Genomic DNA, 17,018 nt, shown 5'->3' on the forward strand with positions numbered 1-17,018 from the left:
TGACATCCACAAAGTGTGGGTCAACATTATACATATACCAATGGCTTTAGAATTGAATGTCTCATGATCATGTGTCCACATTCCTTTTAAGCCATATAGTGTATTTGACTTTAGCTTGTAGTTAAAAAAAGTTAATTAAAACAAACACCTTTTCCCTAATTAACTTGATTTAAAATGGTTTAGAAAATTACCTAAAATATTTATTTAGAGAACTGGAAACTTTTAAGTTACTCATAATTTGTGTTCACTTCTTGTGGTCACTTTATTTACTTTTTAACTGGTGCAGGTAAACCAGCCCTACGTACAAATTCCTTTTCCAGAAAAGTTGGGACGTTTTGTAAAAAGAGAAGATTTCCAGTGTTTCCACTGATCAACTTCATTGTAGTTTGTAAATATAAACAATTTAAAATTTGATGCCTGCAACACACTACAAATAAGTTGGAACAGAAGCGTTTTGAAAAGTGTTGCATGCTTGAAATGCAGGAATGGACATTTATTAATAAATGAAATAAATTTAATTAGACAAAACATAAAAAATCTTGAATTAAAACTGTATGCCATGAAGTTAAAGTCAAAGTAAAGAACATGTTCATACTGTTCCAACTTAATTCTGATTTAAGGCTGTAAATGCAGTATGTTCATAAAATGTAAACAATGGATTTTTAATGGTACCTATGTGCAGTTACTACAGTGTTGACTAATAATTTATGTGGTATTTCAGGCAGGTGCTAGGATTTTGTTCAGGTCATTGCTCAGGTCACTGCTATAGTGGTAGCTAAAAGGTTGTTATGGTGTCACAGGTGTGTGCTATGGTGTTGCCACATTGCTCTAGCATTTCAAATCATTGCAAAGTGGTTGCTATGGTGTTTTAAGTGGTAGGAATGAATGGTTGCAATAGTAGCTGTTAGAGTGTTTCTAGAATGTTGCTATGGTGTTGCTAAGTAATTGCTGTGGTAAAGCTTTAAAAACTTTGTGACTTTAAACAGTTGCTATGTGAAAACCAGACGTCCAATTAAAAATAACAATCAGATCTAACATTCTGAAGCTGGTTCAGTGTTGATATCTCAAAAACTGTGGGACAAGTTAGTGCACAAAAATCCATTAGTAAAATATGAAAGAAAAAAAAGAAATGGAAAATAAAGAAGAAGACAGTAGTGTTGCACATTGCATTACATTCACTATTTAAGATTGAACTTGACTAACAGGGCAGATGATCAGTGGTGCTGAATTTTTACCTCCATAACTGAGACCAGGACTGAATACTGGATAGAGTTTCTCAGTGAAATACTGACCAGTGAAAGAGTAGATATGAGACTCATTCTCAACATCATAGAAGGAGACCAAACCCTCCTCATAATCCACAAACACCCCCACCTTCTGAAGAGCCTGTTTCAGTGAAAGGAGAACAGAGGGAGAATCCAGAGCCTTATATTCAGTCTTATTTCTGAGCCACACAGACCAATATCCATGTTCAGGACTTGATATAATCTCCCCCTTCCTGTTACTGGACTCTCTAAGTGGTATTTAGGAGTGACTTAGTCTTCCCTTCAACCTGAACCTCATAGTAAAATCTCCCTGAGGAGAATTCCTCCTTTCCCAGCACACAGACACAGTAATCAAATCTCTCTGGATTATCAGGAAGATTCTGTCATTTGTCTTCATGTGTAACTTGTTTTCCATCATCAGACAGGATCAGGTTAGGATTTGATGTATCAGGATCCAGAATCACGTCCACTGAGAGAAAGAGACACAATTTACACCCATTTTATTTTTACACAGTGTGTATTGATGAGTGAGAGCTCACAAACCTGCATATTGTTGAATTTTCTTCAGTTCTGGTTGGAATAAAATAAAGAACAAAATTATTTACTGCTAGAAATCATTTCTGTTAGAAACTGGATTATTTTAAAGTGATGATTGTAAAGCACAATATGAAGCTGAACATGAACATTAACCAACACACAGTGTGGAGACCAACACTCATAGAATCTTCAACAGAGAAAGAAAGATCATCAGTGGATTGTACCTTAAAATTCCATTTCAAGCCATTTTGCATTAACTGAGGTGAGTGAGGCCTGCAGATGTTTGTCTGGGTTCTTTTGTGACCTCCTGAATGAGTATTGATGCGTTCTTGGTGAAACTTGGGTCGACCACTCCTGAGAGGTTTTACCACTGTTCCAAGTTCTCTCTCTTAGTGGATAGTGGCTCTCACTGTGGTTCGCTACAGTTCCAGAGCTTTAATAATGACTGTAACTCTTTCCAAACTGGTAGATTTTAATGACTTCGCTTCACATCTGTATTTGAATCTCTTCAGAACGTGGCATCATGGGTTTTTTTAAGTTTTCTAGCGTGCTTTACATTGCTAGACAGATTTTACCTAAGTGATTACTCATGTTGTCTTTGTCTTAAATAAAGAAAATAGAAAATATGACACATTTTATTATGTCAAAATAATAAAAATAGAAGAAATTAGGAGGGGGGCTAGCTTTTCTAACAACCACACATAATGTTATTAATGTGAAGCGTTCTGAAAAGGACTAGAGTGCTAACAGCTCCTCCTTGTGTAGAATAGTGCTCAAGTGAGTTACAAACAGTTCCTCTGCTCAGACTCATAAAATCTTACAGGTAGTAATCACTTACCCATACTGACAACCTTCTTCATTTCTTCATCAACACATTCCTGAAGCTGGGACATAGCTCTCCTCAGAGTCTCCACACCCAGATAAGGCTGAATACTGACATCAGTCCAGTTGTTGGTGGGTGGAGGTCTGCACAGGGACAAGTAAATCTACAGTACAGCAGGAGAGAGGAGAAATCCCTCAGCATGACCAGTGCTGTCCTGCCATGTGCTGCATTGCTATTATGAAACAGAGGGACTCTGACCTGTAGGAGGTGGAGATGATCCTCAGTGTTTAAGATCTGCTCCAGCTCAGTGTTTCTGCTCTTTAGCTCAGTGATTTCCTGCTCCAGATCTTTAATGAACTTTTCAGCCTGACGCTCTGCTGCTCTCTGCTTCTCTTCCATCACCTTCAGCATCTCAGCCTGGTTTCTCTCAATGCTGCGTATCAGAACTCTGAAGATCTCCATGCTGTCAGCTTTCTCTTTCTCTGTGTTTTTCTTAGTTAAAAATAAATATATAAAAAATTGTTTAAAATACACTCTTTTGGTGCTTTCTAACATCATGACAGAACATAATAGTTGTACAATACATAATAATTGTATGTATGCATTTAAGTTTTGAGTTTTGGTGTTTTTGTCAAATCATTTGCTAACAGATGTATTAAATCAATTCTATCTAAGGTAAATATTATTGTTCCAGCTTGGCAAAAGTGGCAATACTTTGTTGAAGGCTGGTTTTACCAGTTTGGTGTTAAGAAACTCCAGTGACCTGCTCAGAGCCCTGAGCCCAACACCAATAAACATCTTTGGAATTAAATGGAATGTTAATTGTGAGCCAGCATCAGTGCCTGACCTTAGAAGTGGTTATTTGACTGACTGGCTATAAAATACCACAGACTCAATTCTTAGGGCAGTTGTAGCCTAGTGGTTAATGAACTGGGCGTGTAATTATAAGGTTAGTGGTTCGAGCCTCACCACTGCCAGGTTGCCACGGCTGGGCCCTTGGGCAAGGCCCTTAACCCTCAATTGTTTAGACTGTATACTGTAAGTTGCTTTGGATAAAAGCGTCTGCCAAATGTGAAAAATGAAAATGTAAAAATGTAAAAATACTAAGGAAAACCTTCCCAGAGGGATGGAGGCTGTTCTTGCTACAAATAAGGGGCAACTACATATTAATGTGTATAGGTTCAAAATAAGATGTATTACAATCTTAAGGTCTGGTGTCCACATACGGCTGACCGTATAGTGTAACACTCCTGTTTTTAAATTAATGTATTAGTTTATCCTCAGATTTTTACTAAGTTATTGATTGTGGTTTTACTGTTCATGAAACTGAGCATTAATAATCCACCATATTGTTCCTTATACAGCACAAGAGTACTAGTACAATACATACTGTTAATACTCACTTTATTAACTTTTACAGATCGTTTAATTTCATCAATCTTTTTCAGATGGTCCTGGATCATCTGCTGATTTTCTGCTTGTTTCCTAGCCAGCTCAGACTACCAGAAAGAAAGCAAATACTTTAAACTAATATTTATATACAGCGGGGAAAATAAGTATTGAACGCATCAACATTTTTCTCAGTAAATATATTTCTGATGGGACTATTGACATGAAATTTTCACCAGATGTTGGTAACAACCCAAGTAATCCACACATATAAAGCAGTCAAAACAAATGAGTCCAAAAATTAAGTTATGTGTAATAATGTGAAATGACACAGGGAAAAAGTATTGAACACGCTTACTGAAATTTATTTAATATTTAGTAGAAAAGCCTTTGTTGGTAATGACAGCTTCAAGACGCCTTCTGTATGGAGAAACTAGTCGCATGCTTTGTTCAGGTGTGATTTTGGCCCGTTCTTCCACGCAAACTGTCTTCAGATCATGAAGGTTCCGGGGGCCTCTTCTATGAACTCTGATTTTCCATTCTTTCCATAGATTTTCAATTGGATTCAAGTCGGGTGATTGACTGGGACATTCTAGCAGCTTTATTTTCTTTCTCTGAAACCACTTGAGAGTTTCCTTGGCTGTGTGTTTGGGATCATTGTCTTGCTGAAATGTCCACCCTCGTTTCATCTTCAGCATCCTGGTAGATGGAAGCAGATTCTTATCAAGAATGTCTCGGTACATTTCTCCATTCATCCTTTCTTCAATTACATGAAGTCTACCAGTACCATATGCTGAGAAACAGCCCCACACCACCTCCAAACTTCACTGTTGGTATGGTGTTTTTGGGGTGATGTGCAGTTCTATTTCTCCTCCAAACATGGTGTGTGCTATGACATCCAAAGAGTTCAATTTTGGTCTCATCTGACCAGACTATATTCTCCCAGTATTTTATAGGCTTGTCCAAATGTTGTGCAGCAAACTTTAAACGAGCTTTAACATTCTTTTTCTTCAGAAATGGAGTCTTGCACAGTGAGTGTGCATAAAGGCCATGGCGGTTGAGTGCATTACTTGTACTTTTCTTTGAAACAACTGTACCTGCTAATTCCAGGTCTTTCTGAAGCTCTCCGCGAGTGGTCCTTGGCTCTTGGACAACTCTTCTGATTATTCTTTTGACTCCTCTGTCAGAAATCTTGCGAGGAGCACCTGGTCGTGGTCGGTTTATGGTGAAATGATGTTCCTTCCACTTTCGGATAATGGCCCCAACGGTGTTCACTGGAACATTCTGAAGTTTAGAAATACGTCTGTAACCAATACCATCAGTATGTTTTGCAACAATAAGGTTGCGAAGGTCTTGAGAGAGCTCTTTGCTTTTACCCATCACAAGATGCTTCTTGTGTGACACCTTGTTAATAAGAAACCTTTTTGTAGGCCATCAATTAGGACTAAACCAGCTGATATTAATTTGCACTGATAGGGGCAGGATTGCTTTGTAAATACTGACAGATTTCAGCTGGTGTTTTGGCTTTCCATGCCTTTTTGCACCTCCTTTTCTTCATGTGTTCAATACTTTTTCCCTGTGTCATTTCACTTTATTAAACATAACTTAATTTTTGGACTTATTTGTTTTGACTGCTTTATATGTGTGGATTACTTGGGTTGTTACCAACATCTGGTGAGAATTTCATGTCAATAGTCCCATTAGAAATACATTTACTGAGAAAAATGTTGATGTGTTCAATACTTATTTCCCCCGCTGTATTCATAATTTATTACATTTATACTGTCATATTAAATCTATAGATCTCTCACCTTCTTCATTACACTCTCCTCCTCTATAGGAACTGTGCTGTGGTACCTGTGCTCTCCTTCAGTGCAGAACTGACACACACGTCTGGTCGTCTCTACAGAACATCTCCAGATGTTTCTCATTTTTCTGACAGATGTAATCCTCCAGGTTCTCCATAGGAGAATCAGTTTGTGGCTTTTAAAAGAAGAAACATTCTCATGAGGTTCCAGGTGAGTCTTGCAGTAAGAGGCCATACAGATCAGGCAGGACTTCAAAGCTTCATGTTTCTTTTTTACTGCAAATGTCACAGAAAACCAGAAACCGTCTGGCTTTCTCTGGAGCGCTGCTGAATGTTTCCTGAACTGACTTTCTGAACAAAGAAGCCAGTCCAGAGATGAAGGTGTTTACTTTCAGTTCCGGTCTGTTTGAGAAACTGGTCTTACATACTGGACACTGGCAGTTTAAACTGGTGTCCCAGCACTCTTTAATACAGGTCATGCAGAAGTTGTGTCCACATGGGGTAGAGACTGGATCAGTGAACACATCCAGAAAGATGGCACACTGGAGCTGATCTTCAGACAGGAAACTGCTGGAGGAAGCCATGACTGATGGAGGAGATACAGGGACACCATGATGATGCTTTTAGCTCTTATAACTTTGTTGTTTATTATACATTTATAGTTGTACAACCCCTTGAGGTTCCTAATAAATTTAGGGAATGTATGTTTACTACAAAAATACAGGAAAATAAAGAGGTTTCTGAGTCCATCACAGATAACATCAAACTGGCTGGTAAAACTTCAAGTAATTAAAACTTCTTCAAAATTTAAATTAACAAGCCAATCCAGCAGGCAGTGCACTGTTAGCTCTGCATTAAGGAACTGTCCTGTTGACCTGAAAGTTGCTGGTTCAAACCCCATCACCTACAATTAGCCACTATTTAGCCCCTGAGCAAGGTCCTGACCCAATCATCTCTTGCTTGCATTATATTCAGTCACAATTGTAGGTGGCCTTGAATAAAAGCATCTACTGAATGCAAATGTAATGCAATATTTAAAGTAAACACAGGTAGACAGGGCCGGTGCTACAACAACCTTCCAAATATTCTGCCTTCTTCCTGAGCACAAAAAAGCAAATACTTGTCTTTAACCTGAGCAATTATCTCTGAAAAATCACAAAATGCTTTTTTGATGTTCAGTGTAAAGTTATTTCTTTACTTATTTCTGATAAGTAAGTCCTATAAAATTGCCGTTCCATAAAATGAGAGATGTTGACAGTATAAACAGTTTTACAAGTTTAAACTCTGTGGGAACTGAATTCAGTTTATTATTCAGATAAACTATAAACATGCAGCACAAACATTTCCCATTTACCATCAAACATTTCAGCTAAAGACAAAACAAAACGATTCTTAAAGATTTTACATGAAACTAAATCATGAAACGTTGTTGTGAACCACAAGAAAATTTTTCCCTACAGCACTGTTCCACTTTACCTCCCCTGCTGCCCCTTTTACCCCCTTTATTATTTACCTGCAGTGATTTTAGCTGATTGAAGACTGTAGAAGCTTCAGACTGGAGATTTTGAGCTGCTGAAAGAAAATCAATTCTGATCAGGAAACTCGGTTCTACATAAGTTTCGTTTCACCTGTGTGACGTCATGAGGGCTCCTCCTTCTGTTCCATGTTTTTATTACAGATTTTAACCAGCAGGTGGCAGAATTGCACGATACATCTCGTCTTTAACATTTTCTCAGAACTCAGTTTATTCATTTATTTGTGCACAAAGCAAGGTTAATGAAGACTTGGTCGAATAAATTCGGTGTGAAGAAACTTTGGTGTCTTGCATGAAGCCCTGACCTCAAGACTTCTGGAGACACTTTTAAGAAATCAAGACATTAATGCCTGATCTGATTCTCGTACATAATGGCCTCAAATTCCTAAAGACACACTTCAAAATATTGTGGAATATTAGACTGTGACATCCAGTGTGGGTCAACACTATACATATACCCATGGTTTTAAAATCAAATGTCCAACAATCTCATGATCATGTGTCCACATTCTTTTTGGCCATATAGTGTTTTTACCTTTATCTTGTAGTATAAAAAGTTAAACAAAACAAACATTTTCCCTAATTAACTTTATTTAAAATTTATGACTCATAATTTTTGTTCACTTCTTGTCACTTCATGTACTTGGTAACTGGTGCAGGTAAACTAGACCTTCTAACAAAACAATTTTCCATAAAAGTCAAGACGTTTTGTAAAACACAGTAAAAAGAAGAATCTGTGATTTGTTAATTACCTTGAATCTTAATTTAACTGATAAAAGTAGAAAGAAAAGATTTCTAGTGTTTTCACTGATCAACTGCATTGTAGTTTGTAAATCATTGCAGTTTTGCTTGATATGAGACTTTAGCTGATCAATAGACCATGGTCGCTGTTGTCTGATTCTCCTCTTCATGCTGCACAGACATTTTTAATAGGTTACAGATCTGGACTGCAGGCAGGCCAGTCAAGCACACACACTCTGAGTTTATGAAGTGACGCTGTTGTAGTGCATACAGAATAAAGCCTGGAATCGTCTTACTGAGATAATCATGTATTTCCTGGAAATGTTGCTTTAATAGTAGCATGTGTCTCTCTAAAATCTCGAGATAAACTTCTGCATACAGGGTACCTAAATAAATATGCTAATTACTCATGCTGGGGGCACCAATGCACCCCCACACCATAACAGATGTTGTTTTTTTGCACTTTTGCACTAATAACAGTCTGGATGGTCCTGTTGATCTTTTCAAAGGGGCAGCTGCAGAAGAGAATGCCGGTGCTGGACTGGCCTGTGTGGAGAATGTGTGGAGAATTTAAAAACAGAAAACACCAGACACACCACCTTGTTGCACACCTTAAGACTTTTTATGATTTAGGGTTGCAAATGCAGTAAGTTCACAAAGTCATTCCAGTCATAACATCAAAACAACTCTATGTAATAAAGTTGCTAAGTAGCCGTTATGGTAAAAATATCAGACTTTTAACAGTTGCTATGACGTCCAATTAAAAACCCCAATCATCAAACATTCTGAAGCTGGTTCAATGTTGATATCTCAAAAACTGTGGGGCTGTAACACAGTATAAATCACACAGTAGTGTGGCACATTGCATGGCATTTACTCATTAAGATTGAACCTGACTAACAGGGCAGATGATCAGTGGTGCTGAATTTTCACCTCCATCATTGACACAGGGACTGATGTATGGATAGAGCTTCTCAGTGAAAGACTGACCAGTGAAAGAGTAGATATGAGACTCATTCTCAACATCATAGAAAGAGACCAAACCCTCCTCATAATCCACAAACACCCCCACCTTCTGAGGAGCCTGTTTCAATAAGAGGGGGACAGAAGGAAAATCCAGAGCCTCATATTCAGTTTTATTTCTGAGCCACACAGACCAACATCCATTTTCAGGCCTAAGTTTAATCCCCCCCTTCCTGTTACTGGACTCTCTGGTTACTCCTAAATCCCACTTAGTCTTCCCTTTAACCTGAACCTCATAGTAAAATCTTCCTGAGGAGAATCCCTCCTTTCCCAGCACACAGACACAGTAATCAAATCTCTCTGGATTATCAGAAAGATTCTGTCGTTTGTCTCCACATGTAACTTGTTTTCCATCATCAGACAGGATCAGTTCAGGATTTGCTGTATCAGGATCCAGAATCACGTCCACTGAGAGAAAGAGACACAATTTACACCCATTTTATCGTTACACAGTGTGTATTAATGAAGAAATCTAGATTTCATCATGTGATGAGTGAGAGCTCACAAACCTGCATATTGTTGAATTCTCTTCAGTTCTGGTTGGAATAAAATAAAGAACAAAATTATTTACTGCTAGAAATCATTGCTGTTACAAACTGGATTATTTTAAAGTGATGATTATAAAGCACAATATGAAGCTGGAACATGAACACAAACCGACACACAGTGTGGTGACCAACACTCATAGAATCTTCAACATAGAAGAAAAGATCATTAGTGGATTGTTCCTTGAAATATTAAAATTTTATCTTTTGTCACCTCCTGAATGAGTATCGATTGTTCTTGGTGAAATTTGGGTCGACCACTCCTGAGAGGTTTTACCACTGTTTCAAGTTCTCTCTCTTAGTAGATAATGTCTCTTACTTAGGGCTTTTCCACCAAAAGAACTCTGGTTCTTGAACCAGTTCTGTTCAGGTTTCTTAGAACCTTGGTGTTTTGTAGAGAACTGACCCACGTTTCCACCAGTTTTTGAGAACCAAGCCTGCGTCATCACTGGTGGGCGTTACATAAAACTGGCTACGTTTCAAGATGGCGCCGGTGAGGTCGGCTGCCGTCACGACTGCTCCGACAACTTTCTACCTGTTTTTATTTATTTCGCAGCTTTTTATCGGTTTTAACCTCTTTTTCTTTTCACCACGGCTTGTATCCGATATGATAGAAGTACTCTTATTTCTATTAATCTACAATCCACTCACCTTTCGCCGTTTTTAACCCCGGATTCATCGTGGCCGAGGGAGATCCTGAGAGACAACAAAGAACGGGACTCAAAGTGGCGGCCGAGAGGAAAACGAGTCGGCGTCAGAAACAAGCTGAGGGCTAGGGCACACCGAGCTCCCCTGCCTAGTATCCTGTTAGCCAACGTTCAGTCTCTGGACAACAAGCTCGACGACCTCCGGGCCAGGATCAAGTTCCAGAGAGACATTCGGGACTGCAACCTTCTCTGCTTCACCGAGACATGGCTGAACCCAGCGGTACCGGACCACGCCATCCAGCCGGCCGAGTGCTTCTCAGTATACCGCATGGACAGAACAATGGAGTCTGGGAAGTCAAGAGGAGGTGGTGTGTGCATGATGGTAAACAGCAGCTGGTGTGGTAACACCAATGTCGTTACTCTTGCACGCTCCTGCACACCTAACCTGGAACTTCTGGCACTCAAGTTTCGTCCTTTCTACCTTCCTCGGGAATTTACTTCGGTTATTGTCAGCACCGTTTATATTCCACCTCGGGCGAACATGGACACGGCACTGTGTGAACTTCATGACACACTCACACAGTTTCAGACTCATCACAGGGACGCTGCGCTTATTGTGGTAGGTGATTTTAACAGCGCTAACCTCAAACGTGCAGTGCCAAACTTTTACCAGCACATCACCTGCCCCACCAGAGGAGAAAGGACACTGGATCATTGCTACACTCCGTTCAAAGACAGTTACAAGGCACAATCTCATCCACCGTTTGGAAAGTCTGATCACGCCGCCATCTTTCTCATGCCTAAATATAAACAAAGGCTGAAACAGGAGGTTCCGGTTCAGAGGGAGGTCACGCGCTGGACGGACCAATCGGTGGCTGCCTTACAGGACGCTCTGGATGACGCAGACTGGGATATGTTCCGAGAGAGCTCCGCTGATGACGTCAGCGTGTTTACGGAAGCGGTTGTGGGATTTGTTGGGAAACTGGTGGAGGATACGGTGGAGAAAACCGTAGTGAAAATTTTTCCCAACCAGAAGCCGTGGGTGGATAAAACCGTCCGCGACGCTCTGAACTCTCGCACCGCTGCCTACAACGCGGGGCTCATCAGCGGTAACATGGAGGAATATAAAGCTGCGTCTTACCGAGTACGCCGAGCGGTGAAAGAGGCGAAGCGGCGCTACGGGGAGAAAATAGAGACACAGTTCCAGCAGAGTGACTCTAGAACCCTGTGGCAGGGACTACGAACCATCACGGACTACAGAAGCCCACCCTCCAGACTGGTGAGTGCAGACGCGTCTCTGGCAACCGAGCTGAACACTTTCTACGCTCGCTTCGAGGCTGCAGCCGGCAACGCTAACAGCGCTAACGAGGCTATCAGAGCTACCGGCGTGACCAGCATGCAGACGGAGCTCGTCGGAACGCAGAGACCCCTCATCATCAGGGAGAGTGATGTACGGAGAGCTTTCAGGAGAGTGAACACCAGGAAAGCAGCAGGACCGGACGGGATCGCCGGCCGAGTCATCAAAGCCTGCGCGGACCAACTAGCACCGGTGTTCACGGTCATCTTCAACCTGTCCCTGACCCAGTGCATCGTACCAGCGTGTTTCAAACAGTCCGTCATCGTTCCAGTCCCGAAGAAGAACCAGCCAGCCTGCTTCAATGACTTTCGCCCAGTGGCCCTGACATCAGTCGTGATGAAGTGCTTCGAGAGGATCATTAGAGACTTCATCACCTCATCACTTCCGGACTCTATGGACCCTTTACAGTTTGCATACCGCCACAATCGTTCCACAGACGATGCCATCACCTACCTCCTTCACACCACATTATCACACCTGGACGCTGGGAGGGGTAATTATGTTAAAATGCTGTTTGTTGACTACAGCTCAGCATTTAACACGATTATCCCCTCTAAACTAACCATCAAGTTGGAGAACCTGGGACTTCATCCATCCTTGTGTCACTGGATCTCTAACTTTTTGACGGACAGACAACAAGCTGTGCGGGTAGGAAAACACATCTCACCCACACTCACCCTTAGCACTGGCGCCCCCCAGGGCTGTGTCCTGAGCCCCCTGCTGTACTCACTGTACACATATGACTGTGTGGCCACTTCCAGCTCTACCACCATTGTCAAGTTTGCTGACAACACTGTTGTGGTGGGCCTGATCTCTAACAACGATGAGAGGGCCTACCTAGAGGAGATTAAACACCTGGAGGACTGGTGCCAGGACAACAATCTCCTCCTTAACGTCAGCAAGACAAAGGAGCTGATAGTGGACTGCAGCATAAAGCAGGAGAGGAACTACCACCCCGTTATGATCAGTGGCACCGCAGTGGAAAGAGTAGACAATTTCAAGTACCTTGGAGTTCACATCTCTGAGGACCTGTCATGGTCTTGCCACACCACTGCGCTGGCAAAGAAGGCCCGTCAGCGTCTTTATCACCTCAGACGCTTAAGGGACTTCAAACTACCATCCAATGTGCTTCGAAACTTCTACACCTGCACCATTGAATCCATCATAACGGGAAACATCACAACCTGGTTCGGAAACAGCACCAAGCAGGATAGGCAGGCTCTACAGAGGGTGGTGCGTTCAGCTGAGCGCATAATCCGGACTGAGCTTCCTGACCTGCAGTCCATATATGCGTCCGTATGCGTGTATACTGTTTTATATGTATTTGTATGTATATGTATAGATTAGTATTTGTGTACTTATTATTTATCACATCTGTATAGCATTATGTAGCATTATGTTCTGCACTACTTGTCACTTTACTTTACACACTATCTGGATTTACTTTAAAATAAAGTGTAAAGTGGCTGAATGTACTAAAAGTACGACATAGAAACACCACATTTCTTTCTGTTATTACTTGTTATAAGTGCTCTGTACTGGTTATAAGTGCTCTGTGCTGGTTAAGCTGTATTTTTCACGTTAAGCATTTTTCATACTGTCCGGGTCACTTTTACCGCCTCATACCACACAGTTCATCTTTTTAAAGGCGCTTTGAAAATATCAGCGGCAAACTGGCTCAAAATCCAATCAGGTGAACTTTAAAAGATAAAAATTCAGCATTAGGCTCCATACGAGACACCAGCTGATGCCATTGTTGCTGTCGCTATGCTGTACAACATGACACGCCCACAGGTGACGTCACGGTTCGGGCTGAAAAACCAAGTATTCTGTGGTGCCAGATTGGCCCGCCAGTTTGCTGTCTGGCACCTCTTTTTTCCGGTGGAAACACGCGGAACCGGCTCAAAATCAAGTTCGGGAACCGGAACGGGCTCCGTTCTGCATCGGTGGAAAAGGGGTAACTGTGGTTTGCTACAGTTCCAGAGTTTTTATAATGACTAACTTTTTCCGAACTGGTAGATTTTAATGACTTCGCTTCACATCTGTATATAAATCTCTTCAGAATGTGGAATTAGGGCTGGGCGATTTTGCAAAAAAAATAATCTCGATTATTTTAAAATTATAACCGATTCTTGATTACGATTTTGATTTTTTTGTTCTTGTATAATGCAATTGAAATAAGACTCAAATTTCTTTTTTTTGCATTGTAATTTAAAAGACTGCAGAAGTGCAAAAATAGTACCACCACCACCTATTATTATCCTTTCAAGGGACTCAAACTTTATAACAATAACGATATCACAATATTTAACAATAATTAAAACAAGATAGAAATCTGAATTAGCTTTATCCTTTTTAAGAATAGCTCACAAACAACTCACTTTAAATATTGTGCAGCAGAACCTCCTTACATTAGGAAAAGTGCAAAACTACAAAAAGTTATTTATCGGTTTCTTAAAAGGAACACGAACCTGTTTACTGTTTCCACCATATAAATGAGTCTGTATCAGTATCTACACTGGGGGGGGGGGGGGGGGGGGGGGCATAAAGTAAGCACTCAGCTCAGCTTTGATTTTGTCCTCTTGTGACTCTGGGGGGTGGATGAAGGGGGCACGGTCTGCTTTTAACAACATGGACTACAATTCCCATGCTCCCGCGGACTATCACGTGACTATCACATGTCACCAGTCAGCCAATCCTGATCGCGCTCATCGGCGGAGTTTTGATTCATTTCAGCGGTGTTTGATTCAGTGAATCTTAATTAAACTCTTCTGTTTGTGTCTCGATTTGCCGATCGTGTTTGCGGTCATTATTTCTGAATCTAACCGTTACCGTGTATGACCCTTGTTGTCTTCCGTTTACTATTTTAGTTTATCCTCTGGTTTTGGACTCTACCTGGTTTTGTACACTGTTTTCGCCCTTTTGATATTAAACCTTATTTGATTTATATTCCGCGAGCGTCTGGTCAGTTTCTGCCTCGTGACATGTTAGTATTTTCATTAAAATATAAAGTATGTAAACAATCGCGATTGTCACATTTCTAACATCGGGTGAAAACGTTCATTCGAATTAACCGAATTAATCGTGAAAATCATGTTGTCTTTGTCTTAGATAAAACAAATAGAAAATGACATTTTATTAAGTCAAATTAATAAAAATAGAAGAAATTAAGGGGGGGGGGGGGGGGGGGGGGGGGGGGCAAATACCAGACTAGCTTTTCTAACAACAACACAATGTTATTAATGTGAAGCGTTCTGAAAAGGACTAGAGTGCCAACAGCTCCTCCTTGTGGAGAATAGTGCGCAAGCAATTCCTCTGCTCAGACTCATAAAATCTTACAGATAGTAATCACTTACCCATACTGACAACCTTCTTCATTTCTTCATCAACACATTCCTTAAGCTGATCCCGAGCTCTCCTCAGAGTCTCCACATTCAGATGAGACTGAATACTGACATCAGTCCAGTTGTTGGTGGGTGGAGGTCTGCACAGGGACGGGTAAATCTACAGTACAGCATGAGAGAGGAGAAATCCCTCAGCATGACCAGTGCTGTCCTGTCATGTGCTGCATTGCTATTATGAAACAGAGGGACTCTGACCTGTAGGAGGTGGAGATGATCCTCAGTGTTGGAGATCTGCTCCAGCTCAGTGTTTCTCCTCTTTAGCTCAGTGATTTCCTGCTCCAGATCTTTAATGAACTCTTCAGCCTGACGCTCTGCTGCTCTCTGCTTCTCTTCCATCACCTTCAGCATCTCAGCCTGGTTTCTCTCAATGCTGCGTATCAGAGCTCTGAAGATCTCTATGCTGTCAGCTTTCTCCTTCTCTGTGTTCTTCTAAGTTTAATAAAGTTAATATTTTTAAAGGGCGGTCATTTCTGACCTGTTAGTACATCAGAGTTTTTCTGACGCTTTCACATGCTGGTGCTTTCAAACATTTTATGACAGTTGACAATAAATTAAATAAATACTCACTTTTTTAACTTCTACAGAGTGTTTAATTTTCTCTATCTTCTTCAGTCTGTCCTGGATCATCTGCTCAATTTCTGCTTGTTTATTCTTACACTCAGTCTATCAGAAAGCAAGGTAATGTCACTTATTAACTTACTGCATTTTACTGTCATATTATATCTACAGATCTCTCACCTTCTTCTCTGCACTCTCCTCCTCTATAGAAACTGTGTTGTGGTTCTTGTGGTCTCCTTCAGTGCAGAACTGACACACACACGTCTGGTCGTCTCTACAGAACATCTCCAGAGGTCTCTCATGTTTCTGACAGATGTAATCCTCCAGGTTTTCCACAGGATCTATTAGTTTGTGTTTCTTTAATGAAGAAACTCTCTGATGAGGTTCAAGGTGAGTATTACAGTAAGAGGCCATACAGATCAGACAGGACTTCAGAGCTTCATGTTTTTCCTCACTGCAAATATCACAGAGCACCAAAGATTTTGCAGGTTCTCCTGTAGTGCTGATTGATTTGACCTGAACTTGTTTCCTAAACTGAGCAGCCAGTCCAGAGATGAAGGTGTTAACATGTAGTTCAGGTCTTTTGGGGAAATCCATCTTACATACTGGACACTGGCAGTAAGAACTGGTGTCCCAGAACTCTTTGAGACAGGTCATGCAGAAGTTGTGTCCACATGGAGTAGTGACTGGATCAGTGAACACATCCAGACAGATGGAGCACTGGAGCTGATCTTCAGACAGTAAACTGCTGGAGGAAGCCATGACTGATAGAGAAGATAATAAATGTTTATAACTTATTAAGGTACAACAGCGTCTCACAACATTCAATTACGTCTCTGATTTTGAACCGGTTCTGCGTGTTTCCACTGAAAACAAGGGGTTCCAGACAGCGAACTAGCGTTCTAATCTGGCACCACAGATTACTTGTTTTTCAGCACAAACCGTGATGTAATCTGTGGGCGTGTCAAAGTGAAGAGGTTTGGGTGCTTTGCTAAACCACTGTGCTGCTGTTTCTTATGGAGCTTAATGCTGCATTTTTATCTTTTACAGTTCACCTGATTAAATTCTGAGGCAGTTTGCTGCTGATATTTTTAAAGTGCCTTAAAAAAGATTAACTGTGTGATATGACGTGGTAAAAGTGACCCGGACAGAATGAAAAACGCTTAAAGTGAAAAATAAAGCGTAACGTGGCTTGTTGTACTAAAACAATGACCGATGAATTTGGGCAGTACAGAGCTCTTACAACCAGTACAGAGCGCTTATAACCAGTACAGAGCTCTTATAACCAGTAATAACATGATAAATGTGGTGTTTCTATGTCGTACTTTTAGTACATTCAGCCACGTTACGCTTTATTTTTTATGTGAAGCTTTTTCGACTCTCCCAGG

The 17,018-nt window shown here is 40.9% G+C and overlaps 1 protein-coding gene and 1 pseudogene across 1 annotated transcript; both read right to left on the reverse strand.

The window, feature by feature from the left end:
* Window positions 1–1,182: 1,182 nt before the first annotated feature.
* On the reverse strand, window positions 1,183–6,405 carry LOC134312011 (zinc finger protein RFP-like; annotated as a pseudogene).
* Window positions 6,406–8,706: 2,301 nt separating this feature from the next.
* On the reverse strand, window positions 8,707–16,410 carry LOC134311771 (zinc-binding protein A33-like). Its single transcript, XM_062993434.1, has 6 exons — window positions 15,811–16,410; window positions 15,640–15,735; window positions 15,268–15,501; window positions 15,025–15,172; window positions 9,629–9,655; window positions 8,707–9,527 (listed from the first exon to the last, which is right to left on the reverse strand). Exons 1-6 carry the CDS (start codon window positions 16,390–16,392, stop codon window positions 8,977–8,979), a joined length of 1,638 nt encoding a protein of 545 aa, XP_062849504.1. The 5' UTR covers window positions 16,393–16,410; the 3' UTR covers window positions 8,707–8,976.
* Window positions 16,411–17,018: the final 608 nt, after the last annotated feature.

This window comes from Trichomycterus rosablanca, chromosome 4 (assembly GCF_030014385.1).
Source record: "Trichomycterus rosablanca isolate fTriRos1 chromosome 4, fTriRos1.hap1, whole genome shotgun sequence".
Lineage (NCBI taxonomy): Eukaryota > Metazoa > Chordata > Actinopteri > Siluriformes > Trichomycteridae > Trichomycterus > Trichomycterus rosablanca.